Below are 19,210 nucleotides of genomic sequence, written 5' to 3'. Positions count from 1 at the left end.
ATTTTCCCGTCTTAAGGTCCTTAACCTAATCACATCTACAAAGTCCCTTTTGCCATGAAAGATTATATATTTTCTTATTTCAGGGATTAGGACATGAACATCTTTGGAGGGCATTATTCTGCCTATGACAGGTGGTGAACTGTTTTCTCCTATGTATCTGAAAAAACCTGTGTTTTGTTCTTTTTTTACCTAACCCTTTTGGGACTTTGTATATCCTTGTTTTGAGGAAAAGGTGAGACTCCTTCATTTTGGGGGAGATAGTTACATTGTATAGGGCAAAAACATAGTTATTTCCTTTTTATTTGATAGTTCAGATATGTGTAGAGAGCTGTTTGTGGATGCTGAGTAGCTAAGAGTTGAATTGTGCTGCTTACTAAGCCTTTACCTTTCAGCTCCAATATTACTAGTTTGTGCTGTTCTCTCTGATGCTGGGGTTGGACTTTGCCAACTACAATTTTCCTTTGCCATCAGGGTCCCTAGTCAGCTACAGGATTATAGAAAATTATAAACCTCTTTGGAAAATGTATAAATGTTCCACATCTTTGGCTTCCAGTGAAGCATATGAAAAACTCCAAAGCAGTCTAATTATTTTTCCTTTGTAATTATTCTTCCCTCTGTCTAGAAGCTTGAAGTTAGGAAATTTCAACAAAATAAGAGTTGTTTCATTACTCCTACCTAACAGTTGTGATCCCTCTGAATCAGAAATCTCAAATCTGTTTCTTTTTTTGTACAGAGGAATCTTTTGGAAGATGATTCGGATGAGGAAGAAGACTTTTTTCTGTAAGTTTTTCCCCCAAGCTTTATTGAGGTGTAATTGACATACAATAAGCTGCATATGCTTAAACTCTTCAATGTGAGCTTTGACTTATGTATGTACCCATGAAATCATCACCATAATCCAGATAATGAACATAATCATCACTCCAACAATTTCCTTGTGCTGCTTTGTAGTCCATCACTCTCCCAACCCCCAAGCAACCATTGATCTGTCTCTATAGATTAGTTTGTATTTTCTAGAATTTTATATAAAAGGAATCATACAGTATGTCCCCTTATTTACTGGCTGCATAACTCCATATAATTATCTTGAGATTCACCCATGTTGTTGCATGTATCACTAGTTTGTTCCTTTTTATTGCTGACTAGTATTCTGTTGTATGAATATACTGCAATTTGTTTATCTCTTCACTTTGTTGATATTTGGGTGTTTCTAGTTTGGGGCTATTATTAATAAAATAGCCCTAGTTATTTGTGTACAGATACTTGTATGTACATATGCTTTCATTTCTTTTGCGTAGATACTTAGCCGTGGAATGGGTAGTGTAAGTTTACAGCTTAAGAAACTGCCAAGCTGTTTGCCAAAATGGTTATATCAACTTACATTCTCATTTAGAAGAGTTCCAGTTGCACCACATCCTCATCAACACTAGTTATGATTAGTCTTTTTAATTTTAGCTGTTCTGTAGGTGAGTAGTGGTATCTTGTTGTGGTTTTAATGTGCACTTCCCTAATGACAAATGCTGCTGAATATCTTTTCATGTACTATATCTTCTTTGATGAAAGATATGGCTCTCCAGTTGGTAAAAAGTTTATCCTTTTTTTCCCCTTGAATTACCTTATCATCTGTGTTGAAAATCAATTAATGATATATGTGTGGGTCTATTTCTGGATTCTCTACTATTTTTCTCTTTGTCTATCTTATATCAATACCACACTGTTTAGATATTACAACTTTATAGTGAATCGCAAAATCATGTAGTGTATGTCCACGATCTTTGTTCTACCTTTTCAAAATTCTTTTGAATATTTCTGATCTGGTTCATTTTCATGTAAATTTTATAGTTATCTTCTCAGTTTCTACAAAAAAAAAGACTGCTGGAATGTTGAGTTGAGATTGCATCAAATCTATAGATCGTTTAGGGGAGAAGTATTAGCAATATTGAGATTTCTCACCAATGAACATATTCTATCTCTTTTTATTTAGGTCTTTAATTTCTCTCAGCAATATTTTTTTGGAATAAAAAAACTTTTTATTTTGAAATAATTTCAGCCTTACCAGAGAGTTGAAAAAATAACACAAACCCCACACAGAGAGCTCCAACATACCCCCACTCCCCAGATTTGAATATTTTTAATATTTTGTTACTTTTGCTGTACCATTTTATCTATATATTTTCTGAACATTTCAGAGCAGGTTGTACATATCATACTCCTTGAACATATAATGGTTCCATGTACATTTCCTATGAACAAGAATATTCACTTATGTAATAATTTAAATCAACTTTAAAATACAGTAATCAAGTTCAAGAAATTTAACATTGTTATAAAACTTACATTCTATATTCCGATTTTTTTTATACCCTAATATTGTCCCTTCAAGCCTTTTATCTTTCATTCTTAGATCCACCTAATATCCTATATTGCATGTAATTGTCATTATCTGTTTATTTTCTTTTCTTTTTTTTTTTGGTAGTTGTGGAAGCATATATACAACATAAATCTTTGCCATTCCAAAGCCTTCCAAGCAGTGAGATTAATCACACTCACAATGTTGCAGTACCCTTATCACCAAACAGAAACCTTAAACCCATTTTGCATTAACTCCATATTGCCCCTGCCCCCACCCTTGGTAACCTATATTCTATACTTTCTGTCTCTCTGAATTCTCATATTCTCTGATATTTCCTTTGTGGTTACCAAGGGGCTTAAATTTAACATCCTGAATCTATAACAGTCTTATTTGATTTGATTCCAACCTAAATTCAGTATTCACACACTGTGTTCTACACCCTTCTGTCCCCCCACCTCTATATGCATCATGTCACGGATTACATGTTTACACATTAGGTGTCCAGGACCACTGATTTATCATTGTGTTTTACGCATTTGTCTTTTAGATCCGGTAGGAAGTAAAAGGTGGAGCTACAAACCAAAAATACAATAGTACTATTGTTTATATTTTCCTATGGCATTATCTTTACTGGGAACCTTAAGTTCTTCATATACTTTCAGTCAATTGTGTCATGTCTTTTTTTTTTTTTTTTTATGCAATCAATAATTCTTAACATCATCACATAGATGCATGATCATCGTTTCTTAGTACATTTGCATCGGTTTAGAAGAACTAGCAACACAACAGAAAAAGATATAGAATGTTAATATAGAGAAAAAAAATAAAAGTAATTATAATAGAAAAAAAAAACCTATAGCTCAGATGCAGCTTCATTCAGTGTTTTAACATGATTACTTTACAATTAGGTATTATTGTGCTGTCCATTTTTGAGTTTTTGTATCTAGTCCTGTTGCACAGTCTGTATCCCTTCAGCTCCAATTACCCATTATCTTACCCTGTTTCTAACTCCTGCTGGACTGTTACCAATGACATATTCCAAGTTTATTCTCGAATGTCGGTTCACATCAGTGGGACTATACAGTATTTGTCCTTTAGTTTTTAGCTAGACTCACTCAGCATAATGTTCTCTAGGTCCATCCATGTTATTACATGCTTCATAAGTTTATCCTGTCTTAAAGCTGCATAATATTCCATTGTATGTATATACCACAGTTTGTTTAGCCACTCTTCTGTTGATGGACATTTTGGCTGTTTCCATCTCTTTGCAATTGTAAATAACGCTGCTATTAACATTGGTGTGCAAATGTCCGTTTGTGTCTTTGCCCTTAAGTCCTTTGAGTAGATACCCAGCAATGGTATTGCTGGGTCATATGGCAATTCTATATTCAGCTTTTTGAGGAACCGCCAAACTGCCTTCCACAGTGGTTGCACCATTTGACATTCCCACCAACAGTGGATAAGTGTGCCTCTTTCTCCGCATCCTCTCCAGCACTTGTCATTTTCTGTTTTGTTGATAATGGCCATTCTGGTGGGTGTGAGATGATATCTCATTGTGGTTTTGATTTGCATTTCTCTAATGGCCAGGGACATTGAGCATCTCTTCATGTGCCTTTTGGCCATTTGTATTTCCTCCTCTGAGAGGTGTCTGTTCAAGTCTTTTTCCCATTTTGTAATTGGGTTGGCTGTCTTTTTGTTGTTGAGATGAACAATCTCTTTATAAATTCTGGATATTAGACCTTTATCTGATATGTCATTTCCAAATATTGTCTCCCATTGTGTAGGCTGTCTTTCTACTTTCTTGATGAAGTTCTTTGATGCACAAAAGTGTTTAATTTTGAGGAGCTCCCATTTATTTATTTCCTTCTTCAGTGCTCTTGCTTTAGGTTTAAGGTCCATAAAACCGCCTCCAATTGTAAGTTTCATAAGATATCTCCCAACATTTTCCTCTAACTGTTTTATGGTCTTAGACCTAATGTTTAGATCTTTGATCCATTTTGAGTTAACTTTTGTGTAGGGTGTGAGATATGGGTCTTCTTTCATTCTTTTGCATATGGATATCCAGTTCTCTAGGCACCATTTCTTGAAGAGACTGTTCTGTCCCAGGTGAGTTGGCTTGACTGCCTTATCAAAGATCAAATGTCCATAGATGAGAGGGTCTATATCTGAGCACTCTATTCGATTCCATTGGTCGATATATCTATCTTTATGCCAATACCATGCTGTTTTGACCACTGTGGCTTCATAATATGCCTTAAAGTCAGGCAGCACAAGACCTCCAGCTTCGTTTTTTTTCCTCAAGATGTTTTTAGCAATTCGGGGCACCCTGCCCTTCCAGATAAATTTGCTTATTGGTTTTTCTATTTCTGAGAAATAAGTTGTTGGGATTTTGATTGGTATTGCATTGAATCTGTAAATCAATTTAGGTAGGATTGACATCTTAACTATATTTAGTCTTCCAATCCATGAACATGGTATGCCCTTCCATCTATTTAGGTCTTCTGTGATTTCTTTTAACAGTTTTTTGTAGTTTTCTTTATATAGGTTTTTTGTCTCTTTAGTTAAATTTATTCCTAAGTATTTTATTCTTTTAGTTGCAATTGTAAATGGGATTCGTTTCTTGATTTCCCCCTCAGCTTGTTCATTACTAGTGTATAGAAATGCTACAGATTTTTGAATGTTGATCTTGTAACCTGCTACTTTGCTGTATTCATTTATTAGCTCTAGTAGTTTTGTTGTGGATTTTTCCGGGTTTTCGATGTATAGTATCATATCATCTGCAAACAGTAATAGTTTTACTTCTTCCTTTCCAATTTTGATGCCTTGTATTTCTTTTTCTTGTCTAATTGCTCTGGCTAGAACCTCCAACACAATGTTGAATAATAGTGGTGATAGTGGACATCCTTGTCTTGTTCCTGATCTTAGGGGGAAAGTTTTCAATTTTTCCCCATTGAGGATGATATTAGCTGTGGGTTTTTCATATATTCCCTCTATCATTTTAAGGAAGTTCCCTTGTATTCCTATCTTTTGAAGTGTTTTCAACAGGAAAGGATGTTGAATCTTGTCAAATGCCTTCTCTGCATCAATTGAGATGATCATGTGATTTTTCTGCTTTGATTTGTTGATATGGTGTATTACATTAATTGATTTTCTTATGTTGAACCATCCTTGCATACCTGGGATGAATCCTACTTGGTCATGATGTATAATTCTTTTAATGTGTTTGTTGGATACGATTTGCTAGAATTTTATTGAGGATTTTTGCATCTATATTCATTAGAGAGATTGGTCTGTAGTTTTCTTTTTTTGTAATATCTTTGCCTGGTTTTGGTATGAGGGTGATGTTGGCTTCATAGAATGAATTAGGTAGTTTTCCCTCCACTTGGATTATTTTGAAGAGTTTGAGGAGAGTTGGTACTAATTCTTTCTGGAATGTTTGATAGAATTCAGATGTGAAGCCGTCTGGTCCTGGACTTTTCTTTTTAGGAAGCTTTTGAATGACTGATTCAATTTCTTTACTTGTGATTGGTTTGTTGAGACCATCTATGTCTTCTTGAGTCAAAGTTGGTTGTTCATGTCTTTCCAGGAACCTGTCCATTTCATCTAAATTGTTGTATTTATTAGCGTAAAGGTGTTCATAGTATCCTGTTATTACCTCCTTTATTTCTGTGAGGTCAGTAGTTATGTCTCCTCTTCCATTTCTGATCTTATTTATTTGCATCCTCTCTCTTCTTCTTTTTGTCAGTCTTGTGAAGGGCCCATCAATCTTATTGATTTTCTCATAGAACCAACTTCTGGCCTTATTGATTTTCTCTATTGTTTTCATGTTTTCAATTTCATTTATTTCTGCTCTAATCTTTGTTATTTCTTTCCTTTTGCTTGCTTTGGGATTAGTTTGCTGTTCTTTCTCCAGTTCTTCCAAGTAGACAGTTAATTCCTGCATTTTTGCCTTTTCTTCTTTTCTGATATAGGCATTTAGGGCAATAAATTTCCCTCTTAGCACTGCCTTTGCTGCATCCCATAAGTTTTGATATGTTGTGTTTTTGTTTTCATTCGCCTCGAGGTATTTACTAATTTCTCTTGCAATTTCTTCTTTGACCCACTTGTTGTTTAAGAGTGTGTTGTTGAGCCTCCACGTATTTGTGAATTTTCTGGCACTCCGTCTATTATTGATTTCCAACTTCATTCCTTTATGATCCGAGAAAGTGTTGTGTATGATTTCAATCTGTTTAAATTTGTTAAGACTTGCTTTGTGACCCAGCATATGCTCTATCTTTGAGAATGATCCATGAGCACTTGAGAAAAAGGTGTATCCTGCTGTTGTGGGATGTAATGTCCTATAAATGTCTGTTAAGTCTAGCTCATTTATAGTAATATTCAGATTCTCTATTTCTTTATTGATCCTCTGTCTAGATGTTCTGTCCATTGATGAGAGTGGTGAATTGAAGTCTCCAACTATTATGGTATATGTGTCTATTTCCCTTTTCAGTGTTTGCAGTGTATTCCTCACGTATTTTGGGGCATTCTGGTTCGGTGCGTAAATATTTATGATTGTTATGTCTTCTTGTTTAATTGTTCCTTTTATTAGTATATAGTGTCCTTCTTTGTCTCTTTTAACTGTTTTACATTTGAAGTCTAATTTGTTGGATATTAGTATAGCCACTCCTGCTCTTTTCTGGTTGTTATTTGCATGAAATATCTTTTCCCAACCTTTCACTTTCAACCTATATTTATCTTTGGGTCTAAGATGTTTTTCCTGTAGATAGCATATAGAAGAATCCTGTTTTTTAATCCATTCTGCCAGTCTTTGTCTTTTGATTGGGGAATTCAGTCCATTAACGTTTAGTGTTATTACTGTTTGGATAATATTTTCCTCTACCATTTTGCCTTTTGTATTATATATATCATATCTGACTTTCCTTCTTTCTACACTCTTCTCCATACCTCTCTCTTCTGTCTTTTCGTATCTAACTCTAGTGCTCCCTTTAGTATTTCTTGCAGAGCTGGTCTCTTGGTCACAAATTCTCTCAGTGACTTTTTGTCTGAGAATGTTTTAATTTCTCCCTCATTTTTTGAAGGACAATTTTGCTGGATATAGGAGTCTTGGTTGGCAGTTTTTCTCTTTTAGTAATTTAAATGTATCATCCCACTGTCTTCTAGCTTCCATGGTTTCTGCTGAGAAATCTACACATAGTCTTATTGGGTTTCCCTTGTATGTGATGGATTGTTTTTCTCTTGCTGCTTTCAAGATCCTCTCTTTCTCTTTGACCTCTGACATTCTAACTAGTAAGTGTCTTGGAGAACGCCTATTTGGGTCTAATCTCTTTGGGGTGTGCTGCAGTTCTTGGATCTGTAATTTTAGGTCTTTCATAAGAGTTGGGAAATTTCCAGTGATAATTTCTTCCATTAGTTTTTCTCCTCCTTTTCCCTTCTCTTCTCCTTGTGGGACACCCACAACACGTATATTTGTGCGGTTCATATTGTCCTTGAGTTCCCTGATACCCTGTTCAAATTTTTCCATTCTTTTCCCTATAGTTTCTGTTTCTTTTTGGAATTCAGATGTTCCATCCTCCAAATCACTAATTCTATCTTCTTTCTCTTTAAATCTATCATTGTAGGTATCCATTGTTGTTTCCATCTTTTCTACTTTATCCTTCACTTCCATAAGTTCTGTGATTTGTTTTTTCAGTTTTTCTATTTCTTTTTGTTCAGCCCATGTCTTCTTCATGTCCTCCCTCAATTTATTGATTTCGTTTTTGAAGAGGTTTTCCATTTCTGTTCGTATATTCAGCATTAGTTGTCTCAGCTCCTGTATCTCATTTGAACTATTGGTTTGTTCCTTTGACTGGGCCATATTTTCAGTTTTCTGAGCCTGATCCGTTATCTTCTGCTGGCGTCTGGGCATTTAGTCAGATTTCCCTGGGTGTTGGACCCCACAGGTTGAAAGATTTTTCTGTGAAATCTCTGTGTTCTGTTTTTCTTATCTTGCCCAGTAGGTGGCGCTCGTGGCACACGTTTGTCTGCGGGTCCCACCAGTAAAAGGTGCTGTGGGTCCTTTAACTTTGGAAAACTCTTGCCGTGGGGGAGGTTCGCCAGCCGAAGCGGCTTGAAAGAGTGCCAGCTGGCCCGGGGGTCCGAACGCGGGGAGGGTCGCCGGCCGCCACAGCCCGGGAGAGCACCTGTCCCAATTTCCTAGTCGGCCCGGGGTGACAAGCGTGGCGGGCGGGTGCCAGCCACCATGGGTCGGGAGAGTGCACCGTTCCCAGCTGGACCGGGGAGTCACGTGTTTGGAATGGACCCCCCCGGTCACCGTTCTCTGCGGCCTGGGGATTTCCGATCCAATTCTCTCAGTTGGTCCAGGGGGCTGCATGTGGTGGGGGCACCAGCTGCCGCGGCTTGAGGGGACCGCCTGCCCAATTCTGCCAGCTGGCCCGGGAAGGAGGAGGGGAGGGACTCCGGCCGCTTGCCGCCCCGGCCCGGGAAAGCCCGTGCCCCTCGGCGATCTCACCGGAGCTGGTTCTCCCAGCCAGTCAGCCGTTCCAGGATGGGGTACGCTGTCTTTTTGATCTCTGTTGTGGCTCCGGGAGCTGTTCTGTATCGTTTCTACTCCCCTAGTAGCTGTTCTGGAGGAGGAAAGGTGAGGATGGCAAGGCTGTCGAGGACAGTGGCGGAGAAGCCGGTGAAGGCAGAAGAGGGCACGGTGGTGATTGGAGAGCCGCTGGAGTAGGAGGAGAAAGGGAAGGATAAGATGGCGGATGGAGCGCCGCCTGAGCAGAAGGGGAAAGAGAAGCCCTAGTCCTCCTCTTTGATGGTCTCTGATTCTTTAATTATTTCTTTGCCTTGACCACTTCTTCCTGATTCTTTGTAATCTTATATGGAAACCTAGATATTTTGATATTTTTATTTATCACTGAAATTTAGACTGTGAGGCTTTTATCCTTTAGCTTTTATCTGGCAAGTGACAACTGTTTCCTTTGAATGCCTCGTGCTAACAACAAAAATAAAAAAATTTTTTTAAAGGAACACCTTTTCCAGTCTTTGCTAATTGACCTGTGATAGTGATCTCTTTCAGTGTTTATCTGTTCAGTGAGATTAAAGAATAGCTCCAGGCCAAAGCCTAGGGGCCTCCTTAATCCTTTACATGCCTGTGTCTTATTTGGGACACGTGGATGTGGCCCTAGGAATTCCTTTGTTCAAGCAGATAGGAATGTCTCCTCTTTCCTAGGAAACATTTTCCTCATGGCCCTGGGTACTGCACTGTATGTTCTATAGCTAGCAGTCCCTTACTCCAGGCAGATACTTGACTTCTCTTCTATGGAAGAGCTTGGTGAGATGCCTTCTTCACACAGGGAAAGTTCTGGGACAGTAAGTCCCTCAGGCCACCACCAGACAGATTGGGCCAGATGACATGCTACTGGTATGTGTATAAGGATTACTCTGCTCTCTCCAGAACTGGGACCAGAGATCCACATGGGAGCATAGGCTGGCTCCATGCCAAACCAGTGAGAGGTGGGCAAGAAGCCAACCAGGGCACATGAGCTCCTACTGCTCCTAGGTACTGTTCTTGATTTGGTGCTCACCTTGTTACTGAAGTTCTTTGTTTTCCAGAACTTTGAGAAAGATGTTTCTACCAGTTTTTACTTATTGTTCAAAGCTTCTATTGGGGGAGCTGAGCCCTGAAGCATCTTACTCCACCATCTTGATCCTCAGCAGTTTTTTGTAGTTTTCAATATCTAGCTCTTCTACATTATTTTTCTTAAACCTATGCTTAAGTATTTTATAGTTTCTGATACCAGTAAAACAGATTTTTTAAATTAAACTTTTGAAGACTAGATGATGTCAATCCTACCCAAAACAATTTGTAGATTCAATGCAATTCCAATAAAAATTCCAACAATCTTCCTTGCTGAAATGGAAAAGCCAATCATCAAATTTTTATGGACGGATGGGAGCCCCGAATAGCTGAATCCATCTTGAAAAGAAGAATGAAGTTGGAGAACTGTACTTCCTGATCTTAAAACTTCCTACAAAACCACAGTAATCAAAACAGCATGGTATATTAAAACCATGCTGGACAGAGATACAGACCAGTGGAACTGAATTAAGAGTTCAGAAATCAACCCTCACATTTGTGATCATTGATTTTTTAATGCAATTTTATTGAAATATAATCCACCATGTCATCATCCAAATACACAATCAGTGGTTCACATTATCATCATATAGTTGTGTATTCATCATCACCATTGATTTTTGAACATCTTCATTACTCCAAAAACAATGAAAATAAGAAAAATAAAAGTAAAAAAGAATACCTAAAACATCCCATGCCCCCATGGCCCATATTATTATTTTTCTTTTTTTTTTTTTTTTGTCTTTATTTTCTTACTTATCTCTCCATACACTGGATAAAGGTAGTGTCCGTTACAAGGTTTTCACAGTCACACAGTCACACCATGAAAACTATACATATATAGTGATACAGTCAACTTCAAAGAATCAAGGCTACTGGATTAAAGTTGAACTGTTTCAGGTGTTTCCTTCTAGTTTCTCCAATACACCAAAAACTGAAAAGGGATATCTATATAATGCATAAGAATGACCTCCAGAATGATCATGCATCTCTATTTGAAATATCTCCACCACTGAAACTTTTTTTGTTTCCTTTCACTTCCCCCTTTTGTCAAGAAGTCTTTCACAATCCCACAAGCCAGGGCAAGCCTCATACCCGGGAGTCAGGTCCCATGTTGCCAGGGAGATTTACACCCCTAGGAGTCATGTCCCATGTAGTGGGGAGGGAGGCGGCAGTGAGTTTACCCATGGAGTTGGCTTAGAAGATGACCAATTGATTTTTTATGGCAAAGACCACTCAATTGGGAAAGAACAGTCTCTTCAATAAATGGTGCTGAGAAAATGATCTCCATTTACCAGAAAAAGGTGGACTTCTACCTCATTCTATATACAAAAATCAGCTCAAAGTGGATCAAAGACCTAAACAGCCAGAACTATCAAGCTCTCTGCTGATTTCAAATGATATATGTACCCTAGAAAAGCCATGTTTTAATCCTAATCACATTTTGTAAAGGCAGCTGTTTCTTCTACTCCCTATTCAGTATTGTATGTTTGAAACTGTAATTTGATCATCTCCCCGGGGATGTGATTTAATCAACAATGGTTGTTGAGCTGGATTAGGTAGAAGTATGTCTCCACCCATTTGGGTGGGTCTTGATTAGTTGCTGAAGTCCTATAAAAGAGGAAACATTTTGGAGAATGGGAAATTCAGAGAGAGCAGAGCAGAATGACATAGCCACGAGAAGCAGAGTCCGCCAGCCAGCGACCTTTAGAAATGAAGAAGGAAAATGTCTCCCAGGGATCTTCCTGAAACAGGAAGTCAGGAGAAGAAGCTAGCAGATGATGCTGTGTTTGCCATGTGGCCTTCCAGATGAGAGAGAAACTCTGACCGTGTTCACCATGTGCCATTCCATGTGAGAGAGAAACCATGACTGTGTTCACCATGTGCCTTCTTACTTGAGAGAGAAACCCTGAACTTCATTAGCCTTCTTGAACCAAGGTATCTTTTCCCTGGATGCCTTTGATTGGACATTTCTGTTGGGACAGAAATGCCTTTTAATTGGGACATTTTCTTGGCCTTAGAACAGTAAATTAGCAACTTATTAAATTCCCCTTTTTAAATTAAAGCCATTGCATTTCTGGTATATTGCATTCCAGCAGCTAGCAAACTAGAACAAGATCCTAGAAGAAAATGTAGGGAAGCATCTTTAGGACATTGTGTTACATCATGGTTTCTTAGACTTTACACCCAAAGCACAAGCAATAAATTTGAAAATTGATAAATGGGACCTCATCAAAACTAAAAACGTTTGCACCTCAAAAGACTGTATTATGAAAGTAAAATGATAACCTATACAATGGGAGAAAATATTTGTAAACAACATATCTGATAAAGGATTATTATCCAGAATATATTAAGAAATCCTCCAACTCAACAACGAAAAGACAAACAACCCAGTTTAAAAATGGGCAAAGCACTTGAACAGACATCTCTCCCAAGAAGATATACAAATGGCCAGGAAGCACATGGAAAGATACTCAATATGATTAGCCATCAGGCAAATGCAACTCAAAACCACAATGAGATACCATTATACACCCATTAGAAATGACTGGTATTTTTTTTAAAAAGGGGAATGATAAGTACTGGAGAGAATACAGAGAAATAGGAACAACTCATTCATTGCTGGTGGCAATGTAAAATGGTACAGCCACTGTGGAAGACAGTTTGGTGGTTCCTCAGAAAGCTAAGTATAGAACTACCATATGACCCATCAATCCCATTACTCGATGTGTACCAGAAAGAATTGAAAGCAGTGACTCCAGCAGATATTCAACACCAATGTTCATAACAGCATTCTTCACAATTTCCAAAAGATGGAAACAACCAAGGTGTCCATCAACCAATCAATGGATAAACAAAATGTGGTATATACATACAATCAAATATTATTCAGCCAGAAAAATGAGTGAAGTCCTGATACATGCAGTGACATGGAAGAACCTTGAAGGTATCAGGTTAAGCAAAATAAGCCAGACTCAAGGATAAATATTGTATGATCTCACTGATTTGAAATAATTAGAATAAGCAAACTCATAGAGTCAGAATCTAGAATATAAGGTACCAGAGGACAGGGTGGGAATAGGGAATGGGAAATTAAGGCCTAACAGAGTTCCTGTTTAGAATGATGGAAATGTTTTGGTAATGGATGGTGGCGATGGTAGCATAAAATTGTGAACACAATTGACAGTGCTGAAATATATCTCTGAATGTAATTAAAAGGGGAAATGTTAGGTTGAATATATGGTAACAGCATAAAATTTTTTTTAAATCCATGGAACTACAGTACACAAACAGTAAACACTAAATTAAACCATGGACTTTAGTTAATAATACAATTATAAAAATGTGCCAACATCAATTGTAACAAATATTCCATGCCAGTTCAAAGTATTGGTGGTGGGATGGCATATGTATCTGTATCTTATGTGTGATTTTTTTGTTAACTCACAACTTCTGTAATAAAGAAAAAAAAATAGAAAGTTAATTTTCCTATAATTATTATTTGTGTATACAAATATGGTTGATTTTTATAAATTGACTTTATGCCCTCCAACCTTGCTAAACTCACCCATTAGTAATAGCTTTTTTTTTATATAGATTCCTTTGGATTTTCTACATAGATGCTTATGTTGTCTACAAATAAAGACAGTTTAACTTCCTCATGTCCAAGCTGTATGCCTCTTATTTCTTTTTCTTGCCTTATTGCACTGACTAGAATGTCCTGTACAGTAATGAATAGAACTGGCAAGAGAAAATATCTTTGCCTGATTCCTGATATTAGGGGAAAGAAAGCATTGAGTATTTCCCTATTAAGTTTGGTGTTCTTTCAACTTCTTACCTAGTTCTTAGATTGATCTTGGGTTCAGGATGCTAATTGTTCATGAATTTTGATGTGTAACTTGTTTTGGAATGGAATGCTTGTCCAAGGAAAACTTATTTTGAGCTTTAAAGATTTTAAGGAACAAATTTAAAGGAATAACACTCAAAAGTATTAAGGCAAAAATTATGTATTCGTATTTATAACCTACATTTTATATTAAATAAGTGACGATAGGCAGTCTGATTTTTCCCCATTATTATGTTTGTCCCCTAAATAAGTTGCCCGCTTTCTTTATTTCCTTTAGAAATTTCCTTATGTTTTTATTTTTAAGAATCTATTTTCTGCTTTGTGGTTCGCACCTAATACTGTTTCTTCAGAAGAATTGTAATTACTTAAATATCTAAAAGTTATCATGTCCAGAATATTAAAATATATTGGTCAAGGTATACTCTGTAATAGGAGAAATAATAAATTGAGAAATACTGCTGTTTTTGTGGACTCTTGCGTTTCACCTGTGCTGTACTGGCAAATTTAAGATGAGAACTCAAAAAACGTATCTAACATTTTTTAGTGTAGCAATGAATTTTTCTCATCATACATCCCTGCCGGTCAGCATTTCGTTATAGCCTAAATTCAAGGTGAATTGTACTTTTAGTTGATAGACCATAAAGCTATTTAAATTTCCTGGCAGTTTGGTTGTTGTTTTATTTCAGAGTTGATTGATTAGAACAACCTGTGCATAATTAATGAGTATGTATACACTTATTTCTCTGAAAATTATAGCATTCATAAGAACTAGGTTAATAGTCAACATAAGTACCAGTTAAGTCCAGATGTGATTATATATTATTCTATTCTAGCAATACCAGTAAAATAGACTTTCCTTCTGAGAAATGGCTAATCCATGTTTAGAATTCAACTTGATTGTATCTGTGAGTGTGTGTGTTTTCTGTTTTTGTTCAGTTGTTCAATGCCATCATTGCTAATATATTCCTGGTATTCTGTTTTCAGAAGGGGACCTTCTGGACCAAGATTTGGACCTAGAAATGATAAAATTAAGCAGTAAGTTCCTGAGATACTCATTTGTTTAAATGATTATTCTATTTCTAGTTGACCAGGTTTTGGTAGCCTATGGCTAGTACTCCAAATCTGGCAGCTGTCTATTTTTATAAGTTTTACTGGAACACAATAAAACTTGTTTATATGTTGTCCATGGCTGCTTTGAACTACAATGGCATAGTTGAGTAGTTGTAACAGAGACCTTATGGTCCACAAAACCTAAAATATTTAATTTTCCAGAAAAAATTTGCTGACCCCTGATGTCGACTATTGTAACTAGATTATAAAAGCCTGATTTTTTTTTTCACAAAGCCAATTCTGAATTATAACTAATAGGAAAGGTAATTCCTGTTTTTAAATTTTTTTTTCAAATTGATTACCTATGTCAAATCCATTTATTTAGCAAAATCTAAAGGTCTGTTTTGCTTTTAAATCTGCAGTTTGATTCCCATTTTCTGAACTGGAATAAAATATAATAGATTTAGTTCTTTGAAATATATTATCTTTTTTATGAACTTTGGGAATTTTTTCATTTTACTTATTCTAATCATATATTGATCTAAGTTTTATGGCTAACTAATTTTCAGTTTAAAATCTTAGCTATAAATATTATTCGTGGTAGATGATAAATCATAGGCTGTAGTGAATGCATTTAATGTTGTGAAGCATATGGGTACTGGCAGGAAATGCGAAGGAATGCACAGAGCAATGAGTGACACATTAGGTTGAGGAAAGGACCATAAATCAGTGACCAAACTGTAAAGACCAACTATGGAAGGCAAAGAATGAGTTAGGTTGAGAATCCAAAGAAGGATAATAGTTGCTGCCCTGATTCTGGAAATACAGTTAACACATGGATGGCAAGAATATCAAAATATGATATTAGTTATTGGTCAAATACTCAGACTTTACTAGTAGCTTGAGTCAGGTAGGTGTTGCTGAGGAAATATGTCCATACTTAACCTAATCCTAGCTAACGGATTTGGAGATTCAGAAGCAGGGTACCAATAAATTGATTGGAGTTATAGATAGTATATTAGTTTTCTATTGCATAATAAGTTACCACAAATTAAGTGACTTACAACAACACACATTTATTATCTCAAGATTTCCATGGGTCATGAGTTTGGACTTGACTTATGCCATTTAATTACTCTACCTTTCACTGTCTACATGAGTAATTACTGACTGAATCTAAAAGTGCTTGTATCTTTACCAGCCAAATCAGTCAGCCTTGCCTTGTCTACTTCACATTTATTAGATACTTCATTTTCTAGAGAAACTAATTATCTTTTAATAGCTCCATGAGCAGAGCTTCCAGAGCAACAAGGGACATGTTCATTAACTTCAAAGTTATAGCTTTGTATAGTTCATTTACAGTCCAGATGCAATTTATCAACCAGGGGTCATTTACTTGAAAACAGTATTGTCTAGAACAAAAATGGCATTCTACCTTTAGCAGTTCTCTGAGGTTATCTTTCCCAAAAAGGAGACAGAAGAATTTTGTTTATCCTTAGCAGTTTATCATAACTATGTGTTTGTTATTTATAGTTCTCCAAGAAGTGTATTTATTCACATCCTATACAGTGTAAGTTATTTTGAAAAACTGAAAAGCAGTATGCTTTATTATTTAAATGGGGGCTTGGGTCAGACAGCCCTCAGTTCTGCCACTCATTTTTTGGCATGGGCAGTCTCTGGGTATCAGACCCAGGTCTCTGTCATAGCAGGCAAGAATTCCACCACTGGGCCACTGTTGCACTGCTCTCTTTCACTTTTATTGAACCTCAGTTTCTTTTTGTATAATGGGGATGCTGTTAGATTATAATTTTTCATTTTTATTTATTCTGATGTTCATTTTGTCTTAGATTTGACCAGTAGGAGACATTTATGTTGGTTTCTGTGTCTTTTTTACATGTCCCCATCACCCTTTGAGCATTTCTTTACTTTCTGATATAGGATAGTTCAGACTCATCATGTAAATTTCCTGCCCAATTCTCCAAGGAGTCATTGTTCCTTTTAGTGGAGAATGGTAGTTAGAAATTAATATCTGGAAACTAGATATGCTCATTGACAAGTCCAGTTCCATTCCAGCACAGTAGGAGTCCTTCTTTCCTTTCCTTTTTTCATATTTGTGACTCCCTTTTTCAACAGTGAGAAACCTGGCCCCTATTACATATACTTAAGTTTATTTATTTGCTCATGATTATACAGAAAGATTCAGAATTGCTAACCCATGCTTCTGTGAAAAAGAAGCTAACTGGAGTTTTGAGTCCTTTTTGTTTTTAGTCTGAGGGCATACAATCAATTACTGTAATCAAAAGTTGAGTTCCTCCTCCCCACTCCCTTGAATGTACTTATGTTACTTATTTGAAATATGGTCTGGTTCATTTATTCCCCCATATTTATTGATTTTATTTTCTTTTTATGAATATATGAAATATTAGTATGTCCTAAATATCAGAACTTTGCCAAAAGATGTGCTCAAAAAAGTGCCATTCCCCCACTCATTCCTTTTGCTTTTAGTATCCTGTTCCCATCCATCCACTGAAGATAACCAGTCTCATTTGTCTGTGGCTTTTCCTTCCTGTTTCTCTTTGCATAAATAAATAGTGACTTTTTTTTTCTTATTTTCCACTCTTATATAAAGAGTCGAATATAGTGGGTTGTGTTAGTTTTTACTTTTTTTGTTTTTTTCATTTGCCAGTATCTCCTGGAAGTCATTTCATATTAGTTCATAGAGGTATTTTTCCCTGCTTAAAAAAAAAAAACTAGTAGCATATAAATAACATAAAAAATATTCCACTTAACCATTTGTAAATGTACAATTTGGTGCCATTAATTACATTGACAATGTTATGCAACTATCTCTACCATCTATTACTAGAATTTTTTCATTTTCTCCAAAAGATACTCTGCACCCATCCAGCAGTAACTTGCCACTTCTCCCAGCCCCGAGTAACTAATTTTTTGTCTCTGAGTTTATGTATTCTAGATATTTTATCTAAGTGGAATCATGCAATATTTATCCTTTTGTGTCTGCCTTATTTCACTTAGCATGATTTTAAGATTTATGCATGTTGTATCATGTATCAGAACTTAATTCATTTTTATGGCTGAATATTATTCCATTGTGTGTGTATATGGTGTTTAGTTTATCCATTCATCTGTTGATGAACTCTTGACTTGTTTCCACCTTTTGGCCATTGTAAATAATGCTGATGTGAATGCTGGCATTCAAGTATCTGTGAGTCTCTATTTTCACTTCTTTTGGTTAGATACGCAGAAATGGAATTGCTGGGTCATATGTGAATTCTATATTTTAACTTTTTGAGGAACTGTCATATTGCTTTCCACAGCAGCTACGTCAGTTTGCATTCCCACCATCAGTGCATGAGAGTTCCAGTTTCTCCACATCCTTGCTAACACTTACTATTTTCCCATCCTTTTGTTAACTTCTTATTTGGAAATGATTTCAAACTTAAAAGACAGTTGCAAACATCTCATTTTTTTTTAATAGCTACCTGGTACTGTGTAGAGGTATCATAGTTGATTCAATTACTCTTTTACATGTTTCCTAGTGGGAAAATCCTTAGCTATGGGATGCTTTTAGCAGAAAATAGCTACTTGTCTAGGATTGCTTATGGTAAACAGACCTGGAATTTATGAATTTCTGGAACACGGCTTCCTGAAAAATGGCCCATAAGCTATGTAACTATCTCAGTATAAAAAGGAGATGTTTCATAACCCAAACAGCTTCTTCTGTATAAGAGGTTATGTCTACACCTATTTCTTAGAGGCCTTAAATGTTAACTGGGCTGAAGCATACATATCCTGTTATAGCAAGAAAGAATCTGAGGACTTGTATTGGAAGATTCAAACTTGTGTGCCTTATTAGTTGTATCTTTAAAATTAATCTAAACCTTGGTACTGGATAAGATCTCTGATTCATGAGTCTGACTTGACAATCTGATCTTTTTTATCATCTCATGTATTTACCAATCTTAAGTAATACATTAGAACAATGCTGACCGATAGAAATTTCTGTGCTGATGGGAATATTTTATAAATTGCTTTACAGTTTACTGTACTATACAGTACAGTAGTCAATAGTAATCATATGTGGCTCTTAAGCACTTGAAATGTGGTTAGTGGCTACCAAATTGGAAAGTGCAGCTTTAGAATATTATAAATCCAGCACTCTGATGTGGTCTGTAGATTTTTTTAAGCTTAATTAAGTCTGTTAGCTGACACCCTCAATTTTGAAAGATATTGAATATTGGCATGATTGACTCTGACAAATGGGAAACAACCTATATTATAGCTCTCAAATCTCTTTACAGTT

General features: G+C 36.3%; 1 protein-coding gene across 2 annotated transcripts in view; it reads left to right on the top strand.

The window, feature by feature from the left end:
- VAMP4 (vesicle associated membrane protein 4) overlaps positions 1–19,210 on the top strand; it is a 51,335-nt gene that overhangs the window by 8,610 nt on the left and 23,515 nt on the right. For both annotated transcript variants that reach the window (XM_077156966.1, XM_077156967.1), the window contains 2 exons: positions 734–780; positions 14,821–14,871. In XM_077156966.1, the coding sequence (XP_077013081.1) occupies positions 734–780; positions 14,821–14,871 (98 nt within the window). The remainder of the gene's footprint in view (positions 1–733; positions 781–14,820; positions 14,872–19,210) is intronic.

This window comes from Tamandua tetradactyla, chromosome 4 (genome assembly GCF_023851605.1).
Source record: "Tamandua tetradactyla isolate mTamTet1 chromosome 4, mTamTet1.pri, whole genome shotgun sequence".
Taxonomy (NCBI): Eukaryota; Metazoa; Chordata; class Mammalia; order Pilosa; family Myrmecophagidae; genus Tamandua; species Tamandua tetradactyla.
This window is presented reverse-complemented; position numbering and strand designations above follow the sequence as displayed.